At 41.6% G+C, this 27,978-nt stretch overlaps 1 protein-coding gene across 4 annotated transcripts in view; it reads left to right on the forward strand.

The window, feature by feature from the left end:
* The window catches only part of MAD1L1 (mitotic arrest deficient 1 like 1), a 379,577-nt gene that overhangs the window by 141,159 nt on the left and 210,440 nt on the right, over window positions 1-27,978 (forward strand). For all 4 annotated transcript variants that reach the window (XM_030002286.2, XM_030002288.2, XM_030002287.2 and 1 more), the window contains one exon: window positions 20,038-20,178. In XM_030002286.2, coding sequence (XP_029858146.1) covers window positions 20,038-20,178 — 141 coding nt within the window. The remainder of the gene's footprint in view (window positions 1-20,037; window positions 20,179-27,978) is intronic.

Consider the following 27,978-nt stretch of genomic DNA (forward strand, 5'->3'; position numbering starts at 1 on the left):
GGCTAAACAGCCTGAAATCATTGGCATGGGATATTAGCTGCCTTATGTTTTCAGATATGAGGTAGGTTGTGTCATACTACTTGAATCAGGGACTGGTTTGAGCGGGGATCCATGGTTTTGTCTCAAATGGCTTTTTCTTGGTTTTTCCCTAAATTGGGCTCACATTCTCACACCCTGCTCTCTGACTTAAATTCAGTAATACTTTGAACTGGAGCACACTGGCCTTGCTGAAGGTATAAAGAAGAGCCGAGGCTGCACTGTTGCTTTTTGTGGATGTGTGTGCAGAGCAGTGAGTATGTGAGCTGGATCACTCAGTGGCTGGTAGCGTGCTGGACACCCCTGAGGTCCTCCTGTACGTCACAATGGTGTTCTGCTCTTCAGTGGGGAAAATTGTGCAGTGTTCATTAGATACAACTCCCCAGACTAACTGCTCTGGTAGTTCATGATGTTTGGAAGTGAAATGTCAATGCAGATGATATAGTTTGACATGGTTTTGCTTTATGGAAGTTCACACTTGGACCAAAGTAACCCATGGGCCAGGTAATGCTGGTTTAGCCTGACTGAGGACACATCCCAGTGACAGTGATTCTGATCTCCAACCTCTACAGAAGTTAGAGGAAAGTGGACTAACAGTAAAGATGCTGAAATACAAGTGGGATGAGAAAGATCTGTTGTACAGTCTCTAGGGAGGACATCAATTTTCATACAAATCTAGGACAGATGAGGAACACTTCCTTTCCCATATTCCTTTTTTGTTGGGGCTGCATATTGTTTGCATGTACCTTGCAGCGTTTAATCTGCTGTGATTCCCTTAAATGTCTGTCTCTCCATCATACTTGCCTTCCCTTGGGCTGCAAGTCACCAGCATGTGTGTCTTTGTGTTAATTTGTCCCAGTTCACAGGCATAGCATCATTAGTGAAATAACGCTGCTGCTGTAATTACTGTGGGATTTGCGCGCAGCAGCGTGCTGTTGCATTGCGGTGTACCTACTCTTTAATCTACATGGGCCATCTGCTTTATTTCTTAACTAAAAGTTGTTTTGTTTCTGCTTTGGAAGAGTGAATCTGTTGCTCTTAATCTTCTCTGTGTAGAAAAACATTGCAGCTAGGGTAAATTAAATCCCTGTTTGATAGATTGTGCTCGTTTTTTTTAAGATTTCTTCCAGGTCATGCCCCGTAGTTTTGCTGTGCACAAGTTTTTGCTCTCCTCTGTGGCTGCAGGGACATTCGGGTCTGAATTTTGGTAGGACCACTCTGTAATCTAGGGAACTCTTGACCACTGGAAGTCTGGCAAGTTCAAACACAGTATACAGTCCTGCTGTTGGCTCTGTAGTGAAGATACCGCAATACAACTGAAAGATGTTACTATCCCATGACAACTCTGTAAGTAATACTCTTTTAAAACCCCATTCAAATAAGCATTGTATGTTGTGTGACAAAGCACTTTGACTAAGAAAGAGGTCTCTTCTATCTTTTACTACTGCTTCCCTGACCAAAAATGGTGAGTTGTCGGACTGATCAGGTCAAAGACCTCAGTTTCTCCAAGTCTTCTGCAATGGCTGTCTTCTCCCCTTTTGCCTTTCTCTTCCCAGGACTTCCCTGGGATTAAATGGATCAGCTCCTTGTTATGAGCTGGTTCCCTAAGCTTAGGCAGTCCTCAGGCATAGAAGTAGCTTAAGTGGGATGGAGCATTGACGTTGCTGTTAGAGAAAGCTTTCTTTTATTTCCCAGAAGAACTCGTCCATTAGATGATGATTTTGAGAGGTATTCTTTGGTGTGGTCAAATTGGGTGATTTTGGATGCTTTAGAGGCATTAAAATAAGATTATAAAATAAGAGCAGTGGGGATTTGGCAGCATGTGTCACTTTTCTGGTCTTTTGAAAGAATTTATAGCCTAGTTTTACCGTAAAGTGGGTTTTGTTGTTGTCATCTTATGCGCCTTTTAAAAATGTTCCTGTTGTCAATAAATAAGGTGAGGGCTACAGTGATCCATGCCTCAAAGAATATAAAATGAGAAAAATACACTTTCTTAGGTCTGTTGACAGTTTATTTTTCTTGTAATGGGAACATTATTTCTACATGAGCCTATCTCTCCTTACCACTAGAAGTTGTTGCATTCAGTTCTGAGACAATGAAATAGCAGCATCAAATCCGGCAGTTTGCATCTTGGTTTTGTTAAAAGAATAAAAAAAAAACCCCATTATTTCTCATAAGACATTTTGGAGTAGAGCAATCATTTAGAAAATGAAAAGATCCTTTGTCTAGGAGGCTCTTCTGTTTCGTTCTTTAATCTAAGCAGCTGTCTTTCTCCTTCCCCGTGGGAAGTTGTGGTGGGTAAATAACATGGAAATTCATTTGATGATGGAGACATTAGAGGTTGGCATGGACAATTAATTTGTTATTAGACAGAATTAATTTTATTTGATCCTTACATGGTTCTGTTGCTGCATATAAATAAATTCAGCAGCTTGACGAGTTAGTCTGCAAATGTAGCTCTGTTCAGTTTTGCTGAAGGATGGCTTTTTTATGGCTGTGAGATCAGGAGTGCCTTCTTTCCTTGCCTATGTGTGAAGTGCAGATTACAGGGAAGTCTTTGGCTTTGTGCTGCTGGAAGTAATTTCTGGGTTTGTGACCTAAAACTTGTGCTTTTCCACTTAACGAGCGGTCTGTGTCGCAGCACAGCTAAGCCTATCCAACATGTTGCTGTGAAAGGGATGGTCCCTCTTCCCTTCTCCCCTTCCCAAACTAAATGCTTCAGTCATTTTCTTTGCATAGAACTGGTTTGAAAATGAAGTTTCTGAAGCTAAATCAGCAGAAAGCTAACTCTAGAAGAAAGTGAGAAACTTTTTGCATGTGAATGGTGTGAGTTCCTTTGCTCATACGAGGGACAGGACAAAGTATCAGTGGCTAGAGGTGAAACTGTTGATTTTCATCTCCAGAAGGATGATCTTGCAGTGTCACAAAGCAGCACCTTCATATTTCCTCTTTTATTCCTACAATTCAAAGCCATATTTTGGTTGATTCTGGAAGGTACTGATCATTTCTTCTGCAGAAATAGTTAGAAAGGAATTAGACTTCCCTCCATCTTTCATGACTTCGGCATGTCAAGAATTTGGAGCATGTGTAACAGGAACACTTTGGGAATGTTCATACTTGTTAACATCTCTCCTTTCCTTTACTATTTCTTTCTGGTTTTGCCTTTCTCTGGTGTGACGTCAGGAAAGGCAGCGTCTTAGAAGTGGCTGCACAATAGTGGTAATCCTTTCCTAAACAGAGCTGGTGCGTAGTTGATAAACACATTTTTTTTGTTGTTTTGATAAGAATGACCTAATCACTGAAAAGATCCCCAGAGACTTGAAAGAGGTCTGTGTTTTAGCCCAGTTCTTCTAAGCTGCTAATGACCACAACCACTTCATCTTGCGGGGCATCGGTTTCCCCTTCTGGAAATGGAGGTGGTGATGCTGAACTTCCATAATAGGTTGCTTTTAAGATTGACTGCTTAAAAGTGCAGCATAGAAACTTAAAGGTAGTCCTATACTTCTATACTGCTAAGTGGAGGAGTTCCATGAACGAGTTACTTATAATAGTGTCCTCATAAGACATTTGCTTTTGCATATATTATACTGCATTTTTCCTTCTGCTTCTCTCCTGTCTTAATTGTCTCTGCTCCAGTTTTCCCCAGACTGGAGAGTCTCTTGCTTGTGCTAGATTGGCGAACTAAAGATAAAAGTTTTTGGAAATGAGACCAAGGACAAAAGCAGGGAGTATGTTCAACTTGGAACTGTAAAGGGATACGTGAATGTGTTAAAAAGGGTACCAAATTCAATTATTTTTGTTAACTGGTGAGATCAGAAGAGGAATCAATTATAACGTGCAGATATCTTTCTTTGTGAGCTGCATGGTGAAAACTTAAATTGCATTTACTTTTTAAAGTCGATGTGCCAGGAGACAGCATTGTTTCAGTAGGTATGAACAAGGAAGAGACTAATGTCATCTCTAAGTGGCAGGAAATTATGAAACTTGCACCTCTTGACAGTAATCTTTTCAATTTAAAAAGCAAATTGGAGAAATGCAGTTTAACTATTGCCACAATAAGTGAAAAAGCAGGAGAAACTAAGGGATAAAAACACACCTCTTGAAGAAATTCAAGGGTAGACTTTGTGTACCTTGTTGGAGATGATTTAGCAGTAATTAAATCAGTTCTAACATAGCAGGTAAGACTGTAGATGAGAAGAAAGGAAAAAGAAAAAGAAAATTTCCTGAATATCCGTTAGCATGCCAGACCGTTAGTAAGCTTGGTAGGAGAGCAGCGTGGAAGTAAGCATTAGTGATGAGTAACTGTCCTCCCCTTTCAGAGAGCTCCAAGTCCACACTGAGCAAGTGCCTAGTGATTGCTTTAACCACCCAGCACAGACAGGCTCTCATTTCTTGGTCAGCAGCCTTGCGGCTGTTTAAAATGTTCTGGTAACAGAAACAGTAGAGACCACGTGAATTTTCTTAACATTAAATGCAGAAGTAAGGCCAGCTCGTATTTGTTTCCCGTCTCCCACCACCCCTGTGAGGTTCTCGCCTATTTGCGCTTGCTGAGCCCCGCGCGTGCGATGCCCGCGCAGGCGTGTGCCCGTTCCCGGTGCCGTGGTTTCTGCCAGCCTTCAGCAATTGCTAGCAAACTTAGGCTAGCGTGTGCCCAAGTTTGTGCAAACATGACAGAAAAACTTTCCTCACAGCTGGCATTTGCTGTGGGATGCCGTGCCTCTCGCGCTGCGCTGGTGTGCAAAACAACACAATGCTTATAAATAACACAAAGTTATTTATAACGTGCTCCTATGGTGTTACAAGTAACAGCCATATCAATTGCATACCATACATTCAAACATCAGAGTTTAAAACCACTTCAGAGACCCCCTGTTTCTTCATATGGCTAGGGAAAAAGGAATTGCTGTTTGGAGCATGGCTTTGCTTTTCTCTTTGCTGTTTGTATCAGTGGGTTAAATTGTCTAATAACTTCAATTCTAAGCTTTTGAAATATTTTTACTGTAAAAAGTATTCTTTAAGTATGAGATATATATATTTGAAGTGCACAAATGTTGAATTTAGAGAAGAATGATGGTGTTCAACTCAATTCAGTGGCTGATATTAAAGAGGCAATTACATATGATCTGTGAAATAGAGAGCAACCTCTGCAGAGTGTGGTACCTACAGGGTTTAACAGCACACTCTCTGATCTGAGCTAATAAGAGCAGTATCTAATATTAGTGTTTGCCTTGTCAGAAAACCCATTAGTGTGCCAGTGTGAGAACAGTGCTTGTGATGCAGAAAGTGAGCAGCTGTTGCCTTTTGGTACCACACAAGAAGGCAGGGAGAAGTGCTCTCTAAAAAGTTCATTTGTTATGCTGCTGGTTTTTTGTTTATGGTATTAAACTGTTGATAAAGATGTTTGAATATGTACATTCGTTTAGAAGCACACAAACTTCAGCTGGAGATCAATTCCTTTATTTGCTTGTGTTCCTCTGAAGTTTTTAAAATTTTGTGTAAAGTTTTTTTTTCTCTTTTGAGATGAAAACTTCAGAGCTCCCTAGTTTTCAAGCTATTTATTCTTTTCATGTCTTCCTCCTTCATACATGCTGAACATGCTGAACAGGCAGTATTTTTTTCTTCCTTTTCCACACATCCAAAACCTAAGTACAATTAAAGTTTCCATTCTGTGCCTACAATCTATGCCACAGGCTTGATGAGGAGGGGTTTTCAATTAGTACCATGTTTGGTTTTAAATTCAAAGTTTCTAGGGATCGGTGTTAAAATGAGGTATATGAGGTAACCTGTGGGATGTGCAAGTGCAGAACCTTAATAAAAATTGGGGCCCGAGCCAGTATTAGACCACAGACATTTCTTTTCTACTTTGATTTTTAGTGTGGCTCTGCGAGCCTCCTGCATTTTACTTCATGGTGACTGGCCCTGAGTTTTCAATTACAAAGTGATTTCTTGTCCTTAATCCCCATCTCATTCACTCCTGGCTCTCCTTCCAGTCAGGTTTGGATAACTCTGTGTGAGAGATACTACAGTGGTTCCTCTCAGTTTCTGGAGATGAATGGATATTTATTAGCCATCTAGTGAACTGGTAAAAAGTAAGAGGAAAGAGTGAAGAATTACACTACTCAATACTGCAGAGAAACATAGCTTCAAATATGTAAAAGACTGCTCTAGAGAAAAAGGTAATAAATTTTTGCCTAGTATTGTGCTTATAGGCTTAGGATATAATTTCTAGCAGATATTTTCTGTTCTGTTCACTCTTCCGAGGTGCTGCCCCAGCACCTCAGAGTACAGACAGGACTGATGGACTGTGCTTTGCCCTCTCCTCCCTCCATGGCCGTAGCTCCTCAGTGTCCTGCCGCCTTGGACCGAGGGGGAAATCCAAATGACAGAGACTGTGAGCCAGCCTGGTTTCAGCAAGCGAGCCTGAGGAGGATGGGATCAATATTTCTCTGAAGGGAGCTCTCTGTTGGAGCTCTGTATGTGGTCAGTGAGACACATGCCTTTGTGAGACTGCACATATTTAGATCATTAGAAGGTACATCATTAGAAGGTGCATCTGTATTTCACAAGTACATCAACTGCTTGTACCTTCTGCGTCATGTTTCAGAAATGCCACTAGAGGATATTATGTGATGATCTACTACAGAGTGTGTTCAGAAATTGAAGACTTCTAAAGATACAGCATTAGCATATATCTGGAGCCAATCTGATTTGCTCATGTTCAACTCATACCTTTTTCCCCAATTTACTTCTTGACTTAAGTGAGTATTAATCATAAACTGTTTCATTAGTAACTAATTTGATTCAGGGAAAAATTTGAAAAGATTTGACATATGCTGTAAAATTTGCACTACTTCTTCCATGGACTTGAGGCAGGTGTTTTGCACAAGAAGACTTTTGCATAGCCTTGATTGTTGATTTTGTTTGTGTGTGTGTTTAGCATCCTTGATGTGCACAGTAAGACAGAGGCAGAAACTTATCACTTGCTGCTTTTTGGGTGCTTCTATTCTTACCCTCAATAAGCTGAAGAGTCCTAGTGAATTAGTAATCATGGGTAGCATCTTTTGAGACTGCACTGACAAAGGCAATACAGTAGTCATGCTTTCTTTTAATGTGGTAGAGCTCATATATGTTGTTATTGGAGGTGAAATAATAGGGACAAGTCTGAAAAATAATACTTGGCAAGCGAAATAGGAACAGCTTTTTGGTGTAAGTTGAGAAGAGTGATTGTGAAGTGGTCATAAATTCTAGCTGAATGATTTGTTCTTGTTACCTTTTGTCTTCCCTTCAGCTCTAAACCAGCCTTTCTTGTGCTTGTGGTATCAAGTGATTTTATGTTGATTGTGGAGGCTGTTTTGAACAACCTAAGATGGATGGTAAGGATGCTGTTAAAGTAATTTAAAATGACTCCTGAGAGAAGGGAACAAGGCAAATAGCAGGATCGCAGCCCTGGACTTCAGGAGAGCGGAGTTTGATCTGTTCATGAACCTGCTCGGAAGAATCCCATGGAATACGCTCCTGGAGAGAAGGGGGATCCAGGAGGGCTGGGACGTTGGGGTAGGCAGTCTCCAGAGCAGCTTTCAAACCTCAACTGTTGTGCAACTCTGAGTCTATCTATTGCTGATAATAGACTGTATTGAAAATGGCGTCATCTCATATAGCATTCGCTGGTAAGATAAAGCTGTATTTGAGAAAGATTTTACTAAGTCAGGAGAGAGCTGGCCAGGTTTATTTTTATTGTAAGGCACTTAGAAGACATTTTATTAAATGATGTAAAGGTATTTCACAAATGGAAGCAGAAGAACCAAGCATAGCAACAGATATGTGACTTCATTTTAAACTTTTTTTTAAATTTAGAATAGTAAAAATAGCTCTGATAGTATTTCCTGACACATCACAATGGACTTTCTTCCAGAGATGGGAAAATGTAGTCATGAGTGTTGTATGCTTAAATATTGCAGTGCAAATGGGTCTGTTCTCACGTTTTTTTTATCTTCTTGAGGAGTTACTTGACTGCAAACTAAAAATTCTGTAATTCTGCCTGTGGTGGATTGAGTGTCCTTTGGTATACCTTTCTGGTATGTGGAACATAGGAAAGGCTAAATTTCAACATGAGTGCCTCCACGTTATCCAGAAAGTTCTGCATCGTGGGTGTGTTGCAGTATGGAAGGTAGGAGTTCATCTTCATCATTAACTGTCTGCTATTTAGCAACTCTTTCCGTGATGTTATGTGACAGGGAGAGACTTCTTCCCTCTGTTACTGTGTCTTTTCTTTTGACAATCATTTCTGTGATTATACCATATTCTATTCACTTTGATGAAGTTGTGCCTGGAAGTAGAGAAGCCGATAGTCCGTTTTGTTCCTTGATACGTGGCAGTTCATTAGTATGAAAGGAAACCAATGGTTTTAGTTTGCAACAAAGTAGATTTTTTGATACTGTGGTTTTGCTCTTTATTGCTATGTAGTTTTGTTGAAAATAAAATGTAAATAAATAGGAATGTGCATAATTTTGTGGTCAAATATTAATTGAAAGACTGATGAATGTTTTGGTCTTATACATTTAATCATCATTCTCTTTCAGATGTATATAATGAATATATTTCCTAAATAATATTTTTCTTCTGGTAAACTGATTTTTCCACTTGTTTTTAATGAAGCATGACTTCAGCGCTTCACATTTTGTCTAATGGTTTGAGCATAACATTCTTGATGTCAGTGCAGTTTTGAGGAAAGATTTTGTTGACTTAATATTGCAGAGGCAGTGGAGGGAGAACAAAGAGAGGAACGTCGTTTTGTCTGTGTGAATTAACCAGCACTCTGGTGACACTGTAAAAGGAAGGTGTTCACTGAGTGGCAGCTAATATTAATACTAGGTCTACTAACTTGTAGGCTATTTTAAGGTAATAGTTTAATTTCTGAAACGTTTAAAATTTGAGGAGATCTGTATATGTGGGCTGTCGTCACAAGGGCTGGAGGTTCCTTCGTAGGTGTAGACATGCATTCTCTTCTCTTCTACTGTCTGCTAGGTGTCATTGAGGAGGTTATTGCCTGCCATGTTCCCCGACCAAATTGCTGGGCTTTTGCCATCCCCCGGCTCAGCAGCTTTTGGGAGAGCATCTTGTCCTGCTTCTCTGTTGATGGGCTGAGCCCTCTGAAGTTGTTGAGCCGTAGGTGTTTGCCAACCCATGTAGTTGGCACTGAGCACAGTTAGGGGTCCTCGCGTGTGGGGACGTGCTGGTGGAGTGGGGTCTGTGGGTAACTTGGATGTGAAAGAGTTTGATGGGCAGCAGGTGTCGGGATCACAAGCTCTTTAGCCAGCCAGAAGCTGCGTGAGGGTGTACCTGTTAACTCACAGAGAGAGGTGGGGAAGGGACCGGTGACTTGCAGTGCATCCTCACTGTTTCTCTTCATTTATTCCTCATCAACCCACTTCAGGTGAGGAGGCTGCAGAATGAGAGCAGCAGTCAGAAACGGCTGATGAGAATGTGAAAAACTGGGAAAGCAGTTATTGCTGGAAAACTGAAGATTGGACTTGTTTACCTTAAAAAGTAGTTGAATAAGAGGTGACAAGTTGAAAGCGCAGAGTCTAATGAATGAATGGTTTAGAGAAGTTGTTTGGGAGCTGTTGTTTTCCCTGTCTGTGCAATGCAAGAACAAAGGTGTTCAATGAAGCTGAAAGGTGGCAAATTAAAAACTGATAAAAGAAAATACATTTTCAAGCAATGAAAAAAGCAATAGGATTCATTTCCACCAGAAAACTGGCAAGGTCAGGAATTTATCAGGGTTCAGAAAGGGAGTGGATATTTATATGATCAATAAAAATATCCAGAGGAGTTGTCAATGAGAGCTTGCTTTTCAAAAGCATTTATTAGATGTCATTTTTTTGGAGTTGGGAAACCCAAGGTGAAGGTGCAACTGGAATGGTGGCAAAGCACCATAATCTTGTACCTGCCTGATGTGGTCCTTGTACCTGGTTCTTAAGCATCTGATTTTGTTTTTCGCCATATCTGGGTCTCGAGGAACGGGATCCCAGGCACAGAGGGGTGGTTCATGGTCTTCTCTGCCAGCCTGCACTGACATTTATACGGGATTCAAGTGCCAGCATATGACAAACCTCTGCTTGAGAAGCTGGAATCCAGAGGTGACACATTTTCTATTTTAAGTGCAGAAAACTGTTTCAGAAGTGCAGTTCACAAGGTTAAAGAGTAGCCGAGCTTCGTGGTGTTTACTTGCTGTCTGAGACCAAACCCTGAAGATGGTACCTGATTAAGCTAATGAGACATGTAGTGTGGGCGTTGTCTGAAATGTGCTCTGGGTTGAGAGAATAAACTGATCTTAAAAAATCCCTGAGGAAGTGTTGCTTGGTGCAGTTTGTGTTTTTAACCTTTTTAGTTGGCTTATCTACTCAAAGTGTTAAAATGATTGTTCGTTCGAATTTTCAAAGGGTTAAAACATGTAACCCACATCATGTAGGTAAAGTGAAACTTGTGTTACGTAATGTGAAATTAACATTTTGACTACATCCAAGTAAGTCATAGAATTTTAGTTCAAAGTAATGGCTTATTACTGCTTTGCTCTAGATAAATCATTGGGTGTGATTGAATAAGCTGTCCCTTAAGCTAGCCCAGTCGTACTGTTGGAAGCACGGCTTGGGTGAGAAATTACCCTTTATGGTTATATTATTTCAAGAAGAATATGTTTATGTATTCTTTTGCCTTATAGATGGCTTATGTAGTCTGGAAGTTGCACACTGTGCCTCCTGTACTTAACAAAATGCTTTATGGTTTTTGGTCAACAACTTGAGCATCAGGGCTGGGTAGGCACTGGATGTCGTATTGTATGTGTGGGCTCTTTGGGTTTTTTACCCTCTGTATTCTGCATTAGGGTGGATCTATGAATACTCTGGGCTTCTGGGTAGTTCCCTAGTAGTTATGGGACAGTAATTGAAGGAAGTTTCCAACAGTTGTTATAGATAAGTAAAAACATTGTAACCCCAACATACGGTGGTCAGAAAGGCCTTTTGTATAGATACATTCAACCCTGTGGCTCGCAAATTTGGTCAGACACGATGTGATGATTTGCAGTGTAGGTGCTGTGGGTGTCTGTAGGCTTCACGTGTGTCAAGGTGCACGTTACTTAACTCGCTTGCCTCAGACAGTCGTGTTGCAGCAGATACGTAGCCAGACCTTTTAGTCTTCTCTGTGCGGTGTCCTCTTCCTAAGGAGGCATCGCTGGGCTGTGAGGGCAAGGAGCTGTGTCCCTGTGCCCACGAGAATCCTTTAAAGATAATACAGGTATGCTATGGGTGACCTAGGAGATAACTTGATGTAAAATTTCTGAAACTCTTACTGAAGTCACTGATCTTTTATACCCTGGAGGTAGTAGAGGGAATGTTTTATGAATTAAGTAAAATGTGGGAAATTATTAATATTTTCTAATAAAGCGGTCAGGTGATGTATATTCTGAAGCATTAGCTAAAAGCCCTTTTTCTTTGCCTTTTTTAAAAAACCACAGCTGCCATACTTCTAGAGTTGTTGACACGTCGTAAGGGGACCAAGAAATTGCTTTTCAAGTTCAGTGGAATGTGCTGTGTTGAGCTGATCGGATGAACTCAGGCCGCTGGTTTTTCTGTCCTCTCAATCTGATGCAAGAGATTTGTCCTCCTGCTTCAGTCCTGTTTTAGCCTGAATACCCCAGGAACAGAGCCTGGACGGTGGTGCGATTCCTCCCCTCTATTTTTGCAGAGATAACTGCACCGGCTTAGAGCACAGTTCAGTTTACTTTTCTCCCAAGTTAATGATATTTAAGTGGTTAAAACTGCAGGAAACTGGCTGTTAAGAGATTTAGAGGCCAATATCTGGGTTACTTAGTAGGCAGGAAGAAAAAGAAATGTGAGGGTAAGGAATGAACATAGGGCTGAATTTTTATGTGCTGTAGACACTGGCAGAATAGAAGAATCTGATGTACCCTAACAAAAACTTTCTTTTCAGGGTTGAATAAGGCTTTTTCTTTCTTCTTTTTTTTTTTTTTTTAAATAGATGAATAAAATATTACTTTTCTGTTGCCAGTAAGTAAGGATGAATACATTTTGTTGTCAGATGTATTCCTTCCCTCTGCCAGTGATGGTAATCTAGTGGCTAGGTTGAAGAAGGTATGGTGTTAATTCTTTTTTTTTTTTTTTTTTTTTTTTTTTTTCTTAAAGAAATGACTGTTTTTCAAATGTGGACTGTGTACACAGTGTCAGATACCGGTGTCAGATGGAGAGTGGCCCTGTGCTGAGGCAGGTGAATAAGGCAGCTTCACACTTGTGCAAGATTGCTACCGCTTGAGCAGCGGGGCTAAGAGAAATAGTAGAAAGAAGAGGGGGGTTTTTTTGAACGAAGGGATGAGAAATACACTGAGATAGAAAAGCAAGCTTGTGCTAGAGGTAGGCAGTGGTGAACATTCTGGTAGAAGGGAGTTAAATGAAGAAAAATCATAAAATTACTTCACGGCAGCAGGAGGTTAGGAAACATAACTAAACATGTTAAACTCACGGTGAAACGAGAACCCCAGGGGTATTTTAGTCAGATAATATTTAGTTTGCTGCAGTGTCAGTTGTGTGATTGCTTGTCAGCTAGCATATGTGTGTGCTATAAGCAAAGTGAGGCTTTTAGAGACCATGCACAATTTTCCAGAAGATAATAAGCAGGGGATTTATCAGAGACAGATTAAAAGAGTTACAGTGGATTTATTTTCTCTGGTCCATTGCCAGGATATAAGGCAACCTTAGCCCTCTGCAGAGAAGTGTTGGAGGTGAGGGACAAGAGCTAGAAAGGAAGAACTATAAAACTGGAGAAAAACTTATGGAATATAAGAGCATGTAAGATACACAGGTATTTATAGGTACATATTTAAAGCTGCCTGCTGAATGTTTGCCAAAAGAGCAGTCAGATTGCAAAGTCTCTCCAAAATTTAAGAAATTATGGTTGGGAAGCTAAGAGTGTCTCTGAATGCCTTGTTCTTGCACCTCAAATTAGCCTTTGATTGTCTGTCTTAGGCTCTCTGCCTGGTTGTGCCCTCTTCTCACCACAGTTGCCCCTGGTGGCTGCTTTCTCCAGACTTCCAACCTTCGGTGGAAAGTTGGTGTTCAACTTTAATGTTACGGTACCTTTCCTACCAAGAAAATGGCTCCATTATGAGAGTATCAGAAAAAGTGATGAAAACCATCAGTTGTGAGAGACAGGGATGCTTAATTCCTGGTTTACTGTGTGCTTGTGGTTACAGAGTACATGAGTCTTCCTGACCTCTCTTCCATGTATTCAGGTTAGACACAGATGGAGGTACTTGGACTTCTTTATAGGTTAAATCCATCTTTAGACTCCTGCAATAGCCTTCTATTGGCTTGAGGGGGCAAAAATGCAAGCAGAGGTTTGATATATAGAAAGTCACATTCAAGAGGTAAGGATATTTTGAAAAACCATTCCCTAATGTTCTTGTCAGTGCAAGGGTAGTGAAATCTGCTGGATGTTTTTATGGAGTTAACGGGCTTTTTTGTAAATGCTGTTTTAATTGAGGTCTTGAGTAGAAAGTCAATGGTGTGTGTATACATATGTGTCTGCAGTCAGTTCTAATTTGCAAAGTAATGTGAAAATAGGTCAGCCACAGAGAGAAATGTTGGGAAACGGCTGTAGCTGAGAAGGAAGCTATTTGGAGGTTTGGGAATAGAAAAATTTGGTTTAAAGATGATTAGTACAAAAGTTAAGGGTGGTAAGAGAAAGGGGAGCCATTTGCCTTCTGGTGATAGTAGATGCTGCTGTAGACAAGGAGGATTTGAAAAGTTTCTGGTAATTTAATTTTTGCTGGATTTATTTGGCATAGAACTCTTGGGTTTTTTGTCTGTTCTGGAAGGCTCGATTAGCTCTTGTTAGCAGTGCTCCAAGAGGGTCAGGAGCTGAGGGGATGTAGCTCCCTTAGACGCGTTCCCGTAATAGCCAAGTCTGACCTAATGTGCCTTTAGCCACAGCTCTGCCTTCAGGCCCCTGTTTCTTGGGTCTTGCTGTCACTTTGTTTTTACTTTTTTCCCCCCATTTTCCATAAGGCAATGGGATGTGAACAACATAGTCTTTGAAGAGGGAAGCCTAATTACAAAATAAGGCTTAACAGTGTATCAATTCCTTATCAATTCCTCCAGACATCAGATTGGGGCAGAACCTGTTAATTCTCAGTAGCCCTGTGCACATTCCCTGGCTAACGCTTTTCCATGGTGTATAGGGGCTGCCTGTATCCCAAGGAGCTTGAAGTGGGATGCACGTGGTTCCTGTGAGGAAGGTGCAAATGGGCAGCTTTGAGAAGGGGTAGATGCCAACCGACGCTGCAGCCTATTAATGGTACCTGGTGTCTGTGCTGCTACACAACATGCAGGGCTCTGCTTTGCTTTCATGAATTCCATCACCTTGATACAAATTCGTTTCTCTAAATTACAGAGATGTTATTGAATAGTAATCCTCCTCTTTGATAAACACATCACTGAAGTTGAGTTTTATCACATTTATTGTTTGCTTTTATTCAGCAGACAAGTTACCTGTCAAAGAAGGAAATTAGACTGGTTTGATATTATTCATATTAAGGCTCATTTGATTGTTTCTTGTCCCTAATTCTTCTCTAGCTGCTTGCTATTTTATTGTTAATGTGTTCTTCAAGTATTTTGTGAGATACCAAAATGTTGAAGTGATATATAATTGCCAGAGTCTGTATCTTCTCATCCACCCTTCTTTTAAAAGGTAGGATCTGTTCCTCTGTCCTATTTTCAGGGCCAGTCCTGCCATTTGTGAGTTCATCAAAAATAGTTGCTCCTGGACCAGAGATTACTGTGACTAATTTTTGAAGTATCCTAAGGGTATATTTTGTCAGTAGGTCCTGACACAGTCTAATATATTTAAGTTGTCTTCAGTTATTTCTGACCATATTTTGGCTTATGTTTCCACACCTCACACTGCTAATTTTACTGATGTTAAACATCTGGTCAAGCCCCAGTTACCATCTCCCTTTTTCTTTGTGTGTATTTGTATAGCTTAAAGCAAGAAAGCGTAGACCTCTGTTACACAGTCATCTTTCTCTTTTTATTTGTGTTTTTACGAGGAATAGTTAGCTAAATTATACCTGATTGCAAATAGCATCTGTTTGATGTTGAAGCTCCATATCTTTCTTCAGTCTCAAAATTTTCTCTTATTACGACTAATTTGGAGTTAGGAGTCTGGAGAGGAAGAGGAGGGGGAAATCTTGCCACTGATTTCTTATAATGAAGCAGTCTATTAACATTCTCCAAAAATTATCATTAATTAAACAAAAAGCTCATCTAATGCTAGGAACAGGAATATTTCTGTAGCATCAAAAAAGCACCGAGTGGGAAATATCATTATGATTCCACTTTACAAAGTCTGTCTCCTCTGCCAGGCTCTAACCCATGCAGAAGTGAGAGAGCAAGTGAGCTGTGCGTTTGGGTTGTGGATTAATAGTTGAAGTTCACTCGTGTGGAAATAAAGCAGATTTTACTGTGACTAGAATCTGTCATTAAAAAGCCATTATCGGAACCGACCGGCACAATTCCTGCTCTTTCATTGCTAATGACAAAACAATCTGTTCTTTAAAAAACAACAACCCTATATTTTCTTTCAGAGAATGGTGCAGGAGACTTACCAGAACAGAAGCTGGGTGAAGAGAGGCAGTTGAAAGATTTATTGATCAATAAACCAAACAATTACAGCTTGTTTTATAAAAGGAAAAAAAAAAACCAAACCCAAACCTCAGGCCTGCAAGCAACACTGAGACTCTAATAATGATAACTCTGGCATCCAGCTTGAAACGATAAAAGTCAATAGGAAGATATAGGATTTCAATAAAATTATGACACTAGATAAACTTTACCCCAGGAACAAATTTTCCCTGGGTGTGTGACTGACTTCAGTTAGATTTGTAACTTTAATTTCTTTCTTATTGATTTTTCTTTTCTTCAACTAATTAGAAAGTCTGTGGTGAATTGTGTGTATGTGTTTGAGGAGGGGCTAACGAGCATCAGCACGAATAGGGCCTGAGTTTATATGCATGTATATAAGGTCAGATGGCTTTTTAAATTTTTTTGGCTATATTTTACTCTTCAGTTGCTTCCAGTACACAGCTGGGAGTCACTCTCATACTCCTCAGTGTGCGAGTATTTGAAGCCGCAGGCTGCCCTTGGAGCTGTGCGGTAGCACTGCTTCAGTGACATGGGGGATATTGGTAGGGATGATGGTGATGGGGCTTTTGTGAATAGTTCTCAGGTCTTTCCCTAAAATTAACCCAAAAGGCTTGGAGGAGGCTACTTATATTACTGCTGTTTCTAAACCACTCTGGTAGCCCTCTGGTGTGGGAATGCCAGGGAAAGGGACTTTCCCTTAGCTTCAAGCTAATTGCCAACCAGGTCGAATTTTGGCTTTACATAGAGGGAACAGAGGAGCTGGTGGGAGGACTGGAGAGAAGCTTTATCTTAAGGATGGCATTTTGCAGAGGTGCCAACCTGTACTTTCCCATAGCAGATTTTCATGGGATTAGCTCTAGTTTGTGGTTAAGATTGTAAAATGTGTTTTCCTTTTTGTTACTTATGCAATAGTAGGAGGCGTATTTGGTGAATTTGCTGTTGCTGGCAGAAGAAAGGGAAACTGTTCAACCTGTGAAAAAATCACTATCCTTCCTCTTTTTCAAACTTACATGTCCTCAAACACAGCTGCAAGCTGCCGCACCAGTGTTTGCTGTAGGACATTAATTTCCTAGGTTTATAATGAACATCAAACCCAATCTGCTTTTAGGGCATGTTTAGAGTAAGCTGCATTTCTGTTCTGGTGTGATTTAAAACTGGTCAAGGTAAAGAGCACCTGGAAGTGTACCAGTGTAAGGTCCATGGTGAGTTAGCAGAGATGCCCTGTGCTGGGTAAATTTTGGAAATTCTCAGAGGAACCGCTTTTTAGTAATTCTGATGACTACTCTCCTGATAGAAAGCAGGAAAGTAGAGGTATTGGAAAAAGGTTAGAAAAGGCATCTGAAAGTCCCTGGGGAGGTTTTTTATGGGGCTTGGGGAATATCCTGTCGTGTGGGATGAGGAGATATTGCAGCAATTACTAAATTAGGATTACATTTCAGGGAATTTTTAGACAGAGGACTTCTTGACAAGAACTTCTGTTTCCTGCCAAACTAACAAGATCTTTAGGAGGGAGGGAAAAGCTTTCAGTAAGTGCTCTTGATGGGGAGAAATTTAAAAAATGGAGCTGGGGACCACTTGTTGGAAGCTGAGAATTGATTTCATTACAGTATTAGTATTTAGAAATAATTAAAGAGGAGAACTGAACTCCAGGATCAAGTGTTTAATTGTACTGCCCTTTATTTCAGCTTTTCAGCACCTTTTTTTCCCATACAGCTTGTTCTGTGTTTACTGTGCGTGTTTTCTCTAGAGAAGCTTACTCTTCCTTTAAGAGAAAGGCTTTGAAGGGCAAAGTCTGTAGTTGATTTTAGGGGAAAGACAGCCTGTAGGGATGTCCTGCTTGCATGCAGTTTTCCCATCCTAACATGAAAGCAGAAGTTTGTCCTCCTTGGAGCTGAACAGCTTGGGGAACGGCTAGGATCTTGCTGGGGATGACTTGAATGACCTAATATTCAGCAGTTAATTGGAAGCCAAGTGTGATGGGAATTGCTAGAGGTCCTGTTTGCTGTTGAAAAAATGCTAAGGATTTTGGGACTGCACGGCTGTAATGGAGAGAACGTTCCAGTGTTAAATTATCACATCGATGAAATATGCTTAGTAGAAAATGAGGATAGCGGAGCAGCTAGGAGTAGAGAAAGAGAGAGGATGCTGTAATTGCAGATCTAATTGCAACAACATGCAAAGATCAAACCAATACCTTCGCTAAACGCTGTCATTACGTTCTCTTCTGTGCTCTAGACAATGATTCTACAATAAATGGGGAATGAAAGTAATCTCCTGTGCAAAAGCAGTTTGCCTTATGGAGAGTGGACTGGGCAGGCTGGGTGATGTGTGTGTACGTTGGAGGGGGAGGAGGAGGAGGATGGAGCGATCCTGTACTGCTGCCTTTCTGCTAAACAAGTTCATTACAAGGCAGGTGTCCTGGGGCTGGGTTTGAGTTTTCTCCTTCTGCAGTAACATGGAAGTATTTCCTTTCATATGTCTGTCAGATGAATAATTCTTTCTAAACTACGGTAAAACTCTTCTTTCCTTGGAAAAGTATTTCTCTACACTCAGACCTGAGCAAGGAGCTAGTAATAGCTTCTAGTACAATTTATGTTAAAACCTGTTTTTCTTTATTATTTTATTATCTCTGTTCCTTCAGCCTCAGGCTGTCCTTTGATCTTGGGGTCCTTTTACCTGCTGACCAACCCAACCATCTCGGCTGACCTTTCAATCCGTGACGTGCTCTGAACACATGCTGTACCTCTGGCAGTGTCCCTCATCTTATTTTCACACCTTAAATTTGAATGTTCCTTCCCTTTTCCAAGCATACACTTGCTATCCATGTTCAGTCTTTGACCTTTAGATTTCAAAGGAGGAGATAACCTTTGTATACAGGCTTGCTCGGCTGAGCAGTTAGCATCACCTTCACTATCTGAAATACAACCTGTTTCATTGGGGGAGGTGAGAGGAAAGGACACTTTTTTTTCTACCCTGGCAATTCCTGATTTCCCCAAGAGAGCAGGATCCCAGCGAAGCATTTCAGCGCGGCCAAGCTGGGTTTGTGAAGTGCTCCAGGTTCAGTGTAGTGGCAGTGGCCTGGTATGGATGTGAACTGCACAGCTATAAAGCTGAATGATCTTCTAATAATATTTCAGGTTTTTGTGGTGGCAGAATTCACACGAGAGAACTGGTTTGTCCAGAGCACTTGAGTATTTCTGTAACAGGGCAAGGTAGCAAACTTCAGCAATGAAGGGAGGCAGCACTGTAAGATTTCCTAGGAGTTTTTGTTCTTTGGATTTATACCCAGGGCCTGTGCTTCTTTGACCCTGTTCTGTAGCCTCACAAACATCAAGGTTCTTCCATGTAGTCAAAAGATAAAACACTTCATCAGCTGGCTAATCCCTGTATGCATATTGCACTGTAAATGGTAATCTCCTTAAAACACACCTGATTTTTTGAAATTTTCAGCCTTTTGTCCCCATTCTTCTTCTCCATCAATGCCTTGGAGGTAGGCATTAGGTGCTGTCTGAAGTTGGGAACGCTTTAGGAAATACTTCAACCAGGGGTCCACACAAAAAGTTTTACCTTTAGCTTTCGGCCCCAGCTTTATACCTGGGAGTGCGAACGCTCTCAGGGAGGGGAGAGGCATCCTCCTTTTTGTCTTTCTCTGCAAATGCTTGGTTATAATTGCCAGCAAAGAGCGAAGTGAGCCACACATTTTGTCTGCGAGATATTAACCTCTGAAAAAGTATTTATTATAAACACTGAGCATTGCAGTGTTTTGCGAGTGATAAGTCACATACCATTTAGAGGATATTTGCTCTCAGCCACTTTGTTCGTTGTCAAATCTGTTTCATTTCTGTTGGGACAATTCTGTTCGTTCATTGCTGGAACTCTTTGGCAGGAAAAATGTCAAGTACTACACTAAATATTTTGCTGAAGAAACCCATTCAGCCATGTTGAATTAGAATAATGTCTCCAAAAAGAAGGCAGGCTCTGTTTTCAGTTGCCATCTGCTTGTTAGAGTGCATGCATGTTGCTTTCCTGCAAGGGATATGTGGTTTTATATACACAAGACAGCCCAATTTTTCAGTTTTCAGAGCAGCAACATTTATTTTATTAGAACTCTGTGTTCACGTCTGTGGCTTGATGCCAATATGAAGATGATGGGTGTATATCCATTCAGGGTTTCTTTGCCACGTGAAGGAACAACGGGCAAAAATACCAAATATTGTTCTGGGAACCCTCTCCTCGGAGTGCGGTCAGGGGCTTTAACCCTAAAGGTGGTTTCTGTTCTTCCTGACAGGAGCGTGATGGGATGCGAGCAATTCTGGAGTCATACGACAGCGAGCTGACCCCTTCGGAGCACTCACCCCAACTGAACCGGCGTATGCGTGAGGCTGAGGAGATGGTGCAGAAGCTGCATGCTCATAACACTGAGCTGGAGGTAATAAAGAGCCATCATGCTCTAACCCCAGGGGTGAAGTAGTTGAGACCTTTAAGATTGAATTGCCTAGTGATGTGGTCTGCTCTCACAGAAGACAGATTTGCAAAATTCAGACTTCAAAATTCCAGGATCAATAAGACTCTCAAGTTATTATTCTGCACCTGAAGCTGGCAGAAGCCAAGAATAATCATCTTGGGGTGTGACGAGTCTGCTTTGTGTTAAGCACGGCTGTACTGCATGGGTGGAGTCACAACTAGTCCCTGCGGATTAAAGGGTTGTGTAAAGGACAAGTTGTATAAAGGGCAAGTAAAGGGGTAATGAATTGTAGCAGGTGTGGTGTCTTCTCTGTGGTCTAGTCTAAGTGATTCACTATATCGCATGTGTAGCAAGGCTCTTCTGTACACAGTGTGAGCGAGTGTGTGTTTATAAGAGCTTTACTTCAAGGGTTGAAGAAGTAAAGTATGTGTCTGTTGTTAATTCTTTACTTCTTGGCATTGGGCCCGAAAACCCCAGAATACCAGTAACTCTATTAAATGCTTTTTATTAGGTTTTCTCTAAGAAAAACATTGTTTCCAAAGATAGAAGTATTTCTTGAAGGAATTCTTGTATTATTTTTAGTTCGCTCTTTGAAAATTTGTAACCTGAAATGTGACTGTAATGAAGTAAATGTTAGCATGCATTTGCGAAATAGTTCCTCTCTTCTCTGTTGTAGTTTGTCGTAGTGGAATGGGCTTTGTGGTCATGAGTTGAAATATTTGGAATATGTCTGTGATCTTAAAGCTTGGCAGTTTTATTACATAGGCTTTACAATAGTCATAAGTATGTGAGTTTTCCTTTCTTCATGCCTATTTCCACCATTGTACAGATTTATAGATGCCATAATTCAAATGGAGTAAAACTTGTAGAAATTGATGCTCCTCGGGTTCGTGTTCAAGCCATAGAATGGATTGTCTTACTGTGCACAAACCTTTTTGTTGCTTCTGGCATCCTTAAAAACGCTCTTTTCTTGTGTTGGTAGGTGGGGACTTAAGTCAGGCAATACTGGCTCCAATGTCCTTTAAAGCCTTAACAAGCAGAGCAGAGTAGTGTGGTATTGATCAGTATCATGGTATAGATCCACTTCATCCCTGTTTCTCAGAAAAGGAATTCTGTGAAGTTTTGGGCAAGTTGATAGAGAAGTTAGCTGGTAACATCAGATGAAATGGAAATTTGCCTGAATTTGTCTCAGAATGTTTCTCTATGTTGTCTTTTGATCACTATATTGTTTACCACCAGACAGAGCAGGATTAGATGACGCTGACATAAAATGATAGGTGGCTATTTTATCCTGTATTCTTAGTTGTTTCCAACAGTGGCTCTAGGTTGTTGCAGGGAGATTTCCTGAGTTGTTTCCCTGAGTGGGTCAGATGTGCATGGTGTCTTTGGGCAATAATGAATTACCTTTTTTTCTTCAGATGAAAGCATGGAAGAGCGTGTGAACCAATTGCTACACCCCTTTATTTATAGGGAACCAATTCTAAGTTTTTTTTCATGTATGTGGATTAAGGGCTACATGGAAAATTTTGGAAAGGAGCTGTGTTCTCTGGAGGTTTGTTTTGCATGATGTCAACCTTTAAGCCTTTCAAAGACTTGCTAGAAGCAGGATTCAAAGACCTGATATTCCCCTTGTAAAGTAAAATTTTATACTTCACTTGATTGTGTTTGCCTTTCTGACTGCAGCATTGACTGCTGAATCCCATCTATTTTGAAATTTTGGGGGAAAGTTTTTTGTTTCAGTAAAAATCTGAAAACTGGAAAGGAAAATTGAGGTACAGGCAGGACTCCTGGTGTCTCATCATCAGGAGCAGCAGCTGTAATCAACTGTCTGTAGATCAAAGAACTGGCCGATAGCAGCTATTAATAACTTCTAACATAATGCTCTGCACCCTCTCAGCTCTGCTGAGCCTCTGTACAAATTTTAGAAATGTTGACACCTGCATGACTCATCTCACAAACAGAGGAGACAGCAGGAATGAGGCACCTTGGAGCCTCAGTTGTTTCTGAGATGTGGGAAAAACAGTCTCTGATGTGGAGGGCTGGGACGAGGAAGGAAAAAGGGAACTCGACACATTTAAGTCAAGTGCGGCAGAAGGGTCGGGGCATCCTGGGAGCCCCTGGTGTGGATGGGCTTGGGAGGGCAGCACACAATCAGCTTGTAGAGTGGCACAGAAGAATGAGAATAGCCCACCTGTGAGCACCACGCACGTGGCAGCAAAGCAACAATGTGCACAACTATTTTGATTAGATCCAGGTAAGGTCTGGGGAGGCTGCAAAGAAAGAGAGTTATGGATCTGAGCTGAAAAGGCCAGGCTGACACTATTACTTTTTGCCAGACTAAGTTTTTAACCAACTGTGTGGAAAACAATTAAATCCCTAGTTAACAGAGGATATACCACTGCGGGTAACCACAGTTACGCTCACAGAGGAGCGCTTCTGGCAGCTCAGCATACACTGGGAATGCTGTGTGGTTGTTGCAGGAGCAGCCTTTGCACGGTCCCTGTGCGCTGCATCTCCGCTGGGGAGGCTGCAGGTATTGCTGTGGTCCAGGAGCATCCTGAGTTTAAAAAAGCCCTTAGAGCCTCTAAGGCAAATGCATCCTCTTGCATTACATTTTTTAGCTTCTACCTTTCAGCTTTGTTCATTAAAATTCACACCATGCACCATGTCTCTCTTCCCTGACTACTTTTATCAAGTTTTTTTCTCTTTTTTTTGCTACAGAGTACTTAATTTACCAAAATCTCTTTCTATGCTCCCTAGCAGAGAGCCCTTTGATACTGTTTTTTTTCTTCTGGCTGCCCTAAACTGTTACCAGCAGCCCCACCTCTGAATAAGCCATAGAGGGAAGAAGGGATGTTCTTAAGAGGGATTTTTCCTTACTCTGAAAATGGAGACTTTCCTATCCATTCCAGCAGCAGCTCTGTGTGAGGCAGGAGGCTCTCTGGTGAAGATGGGGTGATAGTGATAACGCAGTAGGAAAGAGGAGGAAACCGCATGGCGCTAGGAAGATTTTGGGCTGAGGCAACAGCTTTTAACTCATTAGGGAGATGAGGTCTCTGATAAGTCCTTTGCTTGACGTATAAATGGAGGCAGGAAGCCGTTAAAAAGAACGCAGAGAATGAGAGAGGAGTGTGTAAGCCCTGGAGGGTTGCGTGTGAGTAGTTTATTAATGTATGCTGGGAGGATGGAGTTAGGTGATACACTGAGTCGTGCCTGACTCCCTCATTCCCCAGCCCTCGCTGGGCGGGACAGCTGCTGGGAGCACTGCTGCTGGGAGCACTGCTGCGTCTGCATCGCAGACATTGCCTGGATTACAGGCACCTTTCCAGAAACCAAAATACAGAAGGATGCTTTCGCCCCGGATCGCTTCAGAGACGCAGTGTCGCTGCGTAAGAACTAGTCCTATCAGAGCCTGATGGGGCAGAGGACTGGAAGACAAAGAAAGGCTGATGGGGAACTTTTAAAATCGCCTTCACTGATGGCTGATGAGAAAAGCTGGATCTCTAATGCATGGACATGGAAACACGTAGTCTGTTCTGGGACCAAAAATGATCGCTTTATGCTCCCAGAACTGCCCACCCCCAGCCTCACGCCCTACTCCACAACACCGATCTGGTTGAAGAAAGCACTTTACAGAGTGTTGAACATAAAGCAGGAGGGAGGTGCAGAGAAGAATGCCATCTGAAATGGTGGCTGGAAAAGCAAGCAGGCTGTGTCAGCCTATTTCACGTGGTTAATGAAGTGTCACTCACCATCTTTTTAAAAGTGTGTTTTGGAACTGAAGAGGGAATGAGTTTGTCCCTGGCCAGCCTGCTATAAAGACTTAAAATAAACAGAATTGTAGCCGTATTTATGTCACGGCATGAGTTTTTGTTTTGATACTGGTGATATTAACAGTTTTCTTGCCAACCATGGTTAACTTTTACTACCTTGCTCCCATTACTTCTAATTTCAAGGTAAATATGACAAAACAAGAAGCTTCTGTCATGCAGCAGCTACTGTGAAAAAGCTCTGATGTGGAGTTTAGTGTTTGAAAAGTTAAACGCAGCTGCACAAAAGAGAAATCATCATAAATATAACTCCATTAATAGCGATTTTATTACAACACACTTGGCTCTGTATGAAACTTTAATGAAGAGAGATTTGCAGGGAAGACTCATGCTGACACCTTCAATGGTCTCCAGCATTTTTTACATTGAGAGATTTACACTGTCTGTGAGCACCATATGTACTCTAATCAGTTAATTATGAGTCTGACAGTTTCAGCACATGAAATGCCATATGTTCTGTGTTTTTGTTCCACCACGGGCATTACTGCTGACCTCAAAACTCATTGACCAATTATTGTCACCTTATCTGCACCTGATAACTGCCGGCATCTGCTGGCAGTGAAAATTGGGCATTGTTGATTCTTGTGATGTTAGTAACAAATCTGCTCCTTGCAAAGGGAGTTACTTAGCAGTCACCCCGGTGTTTAAAGTGCTTAAATTTAAGTGCGGATGCAATAAAATGTTTATTTCAGCTGTTAACAGTTCCTCCTTGTCTTTCACCCAGCTTCCCCCATCAGTGCTTTTCCACTTTTTTACCTTCTTTTTTTTCCTCTCTTTGATCCACATCTTATGTTTATCTTGCTTTATCCTTCTGCTGTATTTCCTCTCCACCTCAAAGGTAAATTGCTTCTTTACATAGCAGAAAGGGTTTCTGCGATGATGGGAACTTTACAGAGAAATTTCCTCCCATCTGTGCAAGGTACAGAGGAGTTTGTTTTAATTTTCAGATTTCTTGTGCCTGCTTTCTCTACCTCTCTGCTGCCATCCAACCTTTGTACACTGTTTTTTCTCAGTGACAACTGTAAGAAACAGTGAGAAGATTACTCTGCTCGCTTTGGATGTCCGTAAGGAGCAAATACGAGTCACTAGAGCTTTCCTGCCACTCCAGAATGGCATATGTTTCACTTGCCCAGACTTCTGCTGTCATTGTAGCATCTTATCTGTGACTCATGTGGGAGAAAACAGGCTCTCTCTGGAGATGATGCTAATGTGGTCCATGCATCAGCTACCACTGATTGCTGAAGCAGTCACAGGGCTGGACATCATCTTCTGACAAAGCAAACACCTTGTCGAAATATCATTTTGAACCCGAACGCTTTGGCATCTCTTGGCAGACTTGAGCCTTCCCGGAAACCACTGCGGTCCTTTGCATTTCTTTTCTTTTCTAAAGGAGAGTAGGTCAGGCTCCGTGTCCTCCGGCAGTCCTGCAAAATGGATTATCTTGGGTTCTCTCTTCTTTCACGTGTTTGATCTTCCTTCAGACCCGAGTGACCTTGTCAAGTCAGGGAGCCGTTAGTTTCCTCCCCTCCGTTTTACACCTGCCAGTGGCTGTGTTTTGGGAGAGCACCTTGCAAATAACCGTCCTATAAATGAGGAAGTCAAGTCACGGAGGGGCTTAATGATTTGTTAAAGGTGACAGTCCCTGCTCTGTGGAAGAAGAGTGCCTCTTAAATCTGGTTGATGCTGCAGCAGAGCCTGTCTCTGTGTATCTGAGACTTTTTGTTTGGTCGAACTAGATTTTAAAACTCAATTACTATTAATTTTTTTGAGGACATTCCCCATTTTGCATCTGTACTGAAAGTTAGTAATTGATCAAGAGAAGTAGTCCATGGCACTGCTTTATGCTCGAGGTATTCTGCACAAACCGGCATTGTTTTCACTACAGATAGATTTTTACAGCTATTTTTAGTGTGTGGATGCTCTGACAGTTTAAGAATGGCTTTAACTCAGTAGTTCCTAGGGACCACAGCTAACTGGAAGCAAGCCTCCATCATTCTCAAGAAATGAGAATGTCCTGACACCAACTTGCATAGAGTAAATTAAATCGTTGACTAAGAAAATATCTGTATCTCTAGCCTGTGATAAGCTGGTTTATAGACAAGCCCCCAGGTGCAGAACAATGAGCAGCTGTAAGGACCCTTTTGCCACTCTTGGCTGCACACTGAAGTGTAGGCTATTGGAGTGCATGGGACAGAAAGGCATTTTCCAACTCTGCTGCTGTCTTGTGCTTCAAGTGCAGTAAGAGCAAGGGGAGAGATTGTAATTGCCATCACCTCTTGCTGAAAGTCATGCTTCTGGTGTAGATGCAGTCCATGACACTCTGTCCCTACTTCTTACTGACTAAATCATGTCTTGACTCTCTCTAAATGGAAAAATTTCTACTAATGATAAATATAAATTATCACCTGTGCTAGCAATGCAGGGAGTTTAGGATGGACTTCTGCTGCCTGAAGTGTTTCAGTCTGTGGGAAGCATACTGAGCCTAGGTGAGACTGTGCTAATGTCATCAACCTGCTGTCTAGGTGTGATGCTTCAAGGACATGGGAATGCTCCTGTACTCGGCCTCTGAAGGATCTCACTTCAGCCCCAAGCAGATTGATAGATGCCAGCAACAAAAAGATTCCCCCCCCCGCCCCGCAACTATGCTCCCCTTCAAATGATCTTGGTATGAACAAATCCTCCTGTAGCCTTTTCTGGTGATGTTATGAATAACCAAACACAAACGAGGCTTGACCTAGGGAATTTGGATTAGCTTCAGATGTACCTGGCTATAGGAGACAAGAGAAACAGATGAACTGGGTCTAAATTCCTACAGAAGATTTAAAATTGGGTTCTTTCTTAGTGATGTTTTGGAAAGAGGAGATAACTGATGTGCAGTTTTGAGTCATATTTACCACAATAGAAGAGGGGAGAGCATTTCATACGGTGTCGAGAGCTTTAAAACGCTTTACACTGGAAAGCCTGCGTGCCTGTGCCTAGAGATACAGGTTCTGCAATTAGATGTCTTTAGGTGGAGGAGGAAGCAAGAATACATTTGGAGTGGGAGCAGTGGCCCCATCCGTGGCAAATGGCAGCAAAGAAAGATGTCACATAAAAGAGCTGCTTTTGTGCAATATGGTGCATATCACCTCCTGCTGCGAGTGTGCAGCTGTGGGAGCAGGGGGCTGAAATCGGGATGCAAGTAGCGCAATAATAACATGTCTTTTCCCTCACAAGCAGAAGACAGGAGGAAAAAGGCAAATTAAGCACCTTTGGGGAATGGGGTTAGGAACAGGTAGCTTCCGGCTTTTCAAAGGGAAGGCTTTGAAAATGTAGAAATATGTTCCTATGTCTTATGTCGGTCTCTTGCTTGTCGTTGCAAGCCAGGCAGTGTAGAGGGAAGGGCTGGGAGTCAGTAGGGAGGTTGCTGGGCAGGTTCCTCTAGTGCTGGCACCATTTTGCTGTGTTGCATTCCACAGTTAAAGAACTGTTTGGTTTTTTGCAATGCTAGAGAAATATTCAACAAATAGGACAAACTGCGTTCTGCATTTAATTCAGAGATTTAACCTCTTTGAATCTCTTTCAAGCTGGAAAGCATGGTCATTTTACGTAGCACTGGTCTCATACGTGTGGACGGTGTGGCTATAGCCCATGTCATTGCTGTGCCACATGTCTGGTAGCAGGGTTTGTCTTTGGGGGTACTTGAGTGATCCTTGGATGGGAATGATCAAAGCTTCCCAACAGCTTCCAGGGTATGTGGTCTCTTTCTGGAGCAGGGTGATGGGATCCCGCTGGGGACAATGCCCCATCCTCCGGAGCACTTCCAGCCCCAAGTTGCCTGAAGTGTGTGGTATGTGTTCATGCTGCTCACCACCAGATAAATATTTTGGTGCCTGGCTCATTAGTGATGGGAAAATTGGCTCATCCTGGCCAATTTCTCTCCAGACTAAAAAAT

Source organism: Aquila chrysaetos, chromosome 25 (genome assembly GCF_900496995.4).
Source record: "Aquila chrysaetos chrysaetos chromosome 25, bAquChr1.4, whole genome shotgun sequence".
Classification (NCBI taxonomy): Eukaryota; Metazoa; Chordata; class Aves; order Accipitriformes; family Accipitridae; genus Aquila; species Aquila chrysaetos.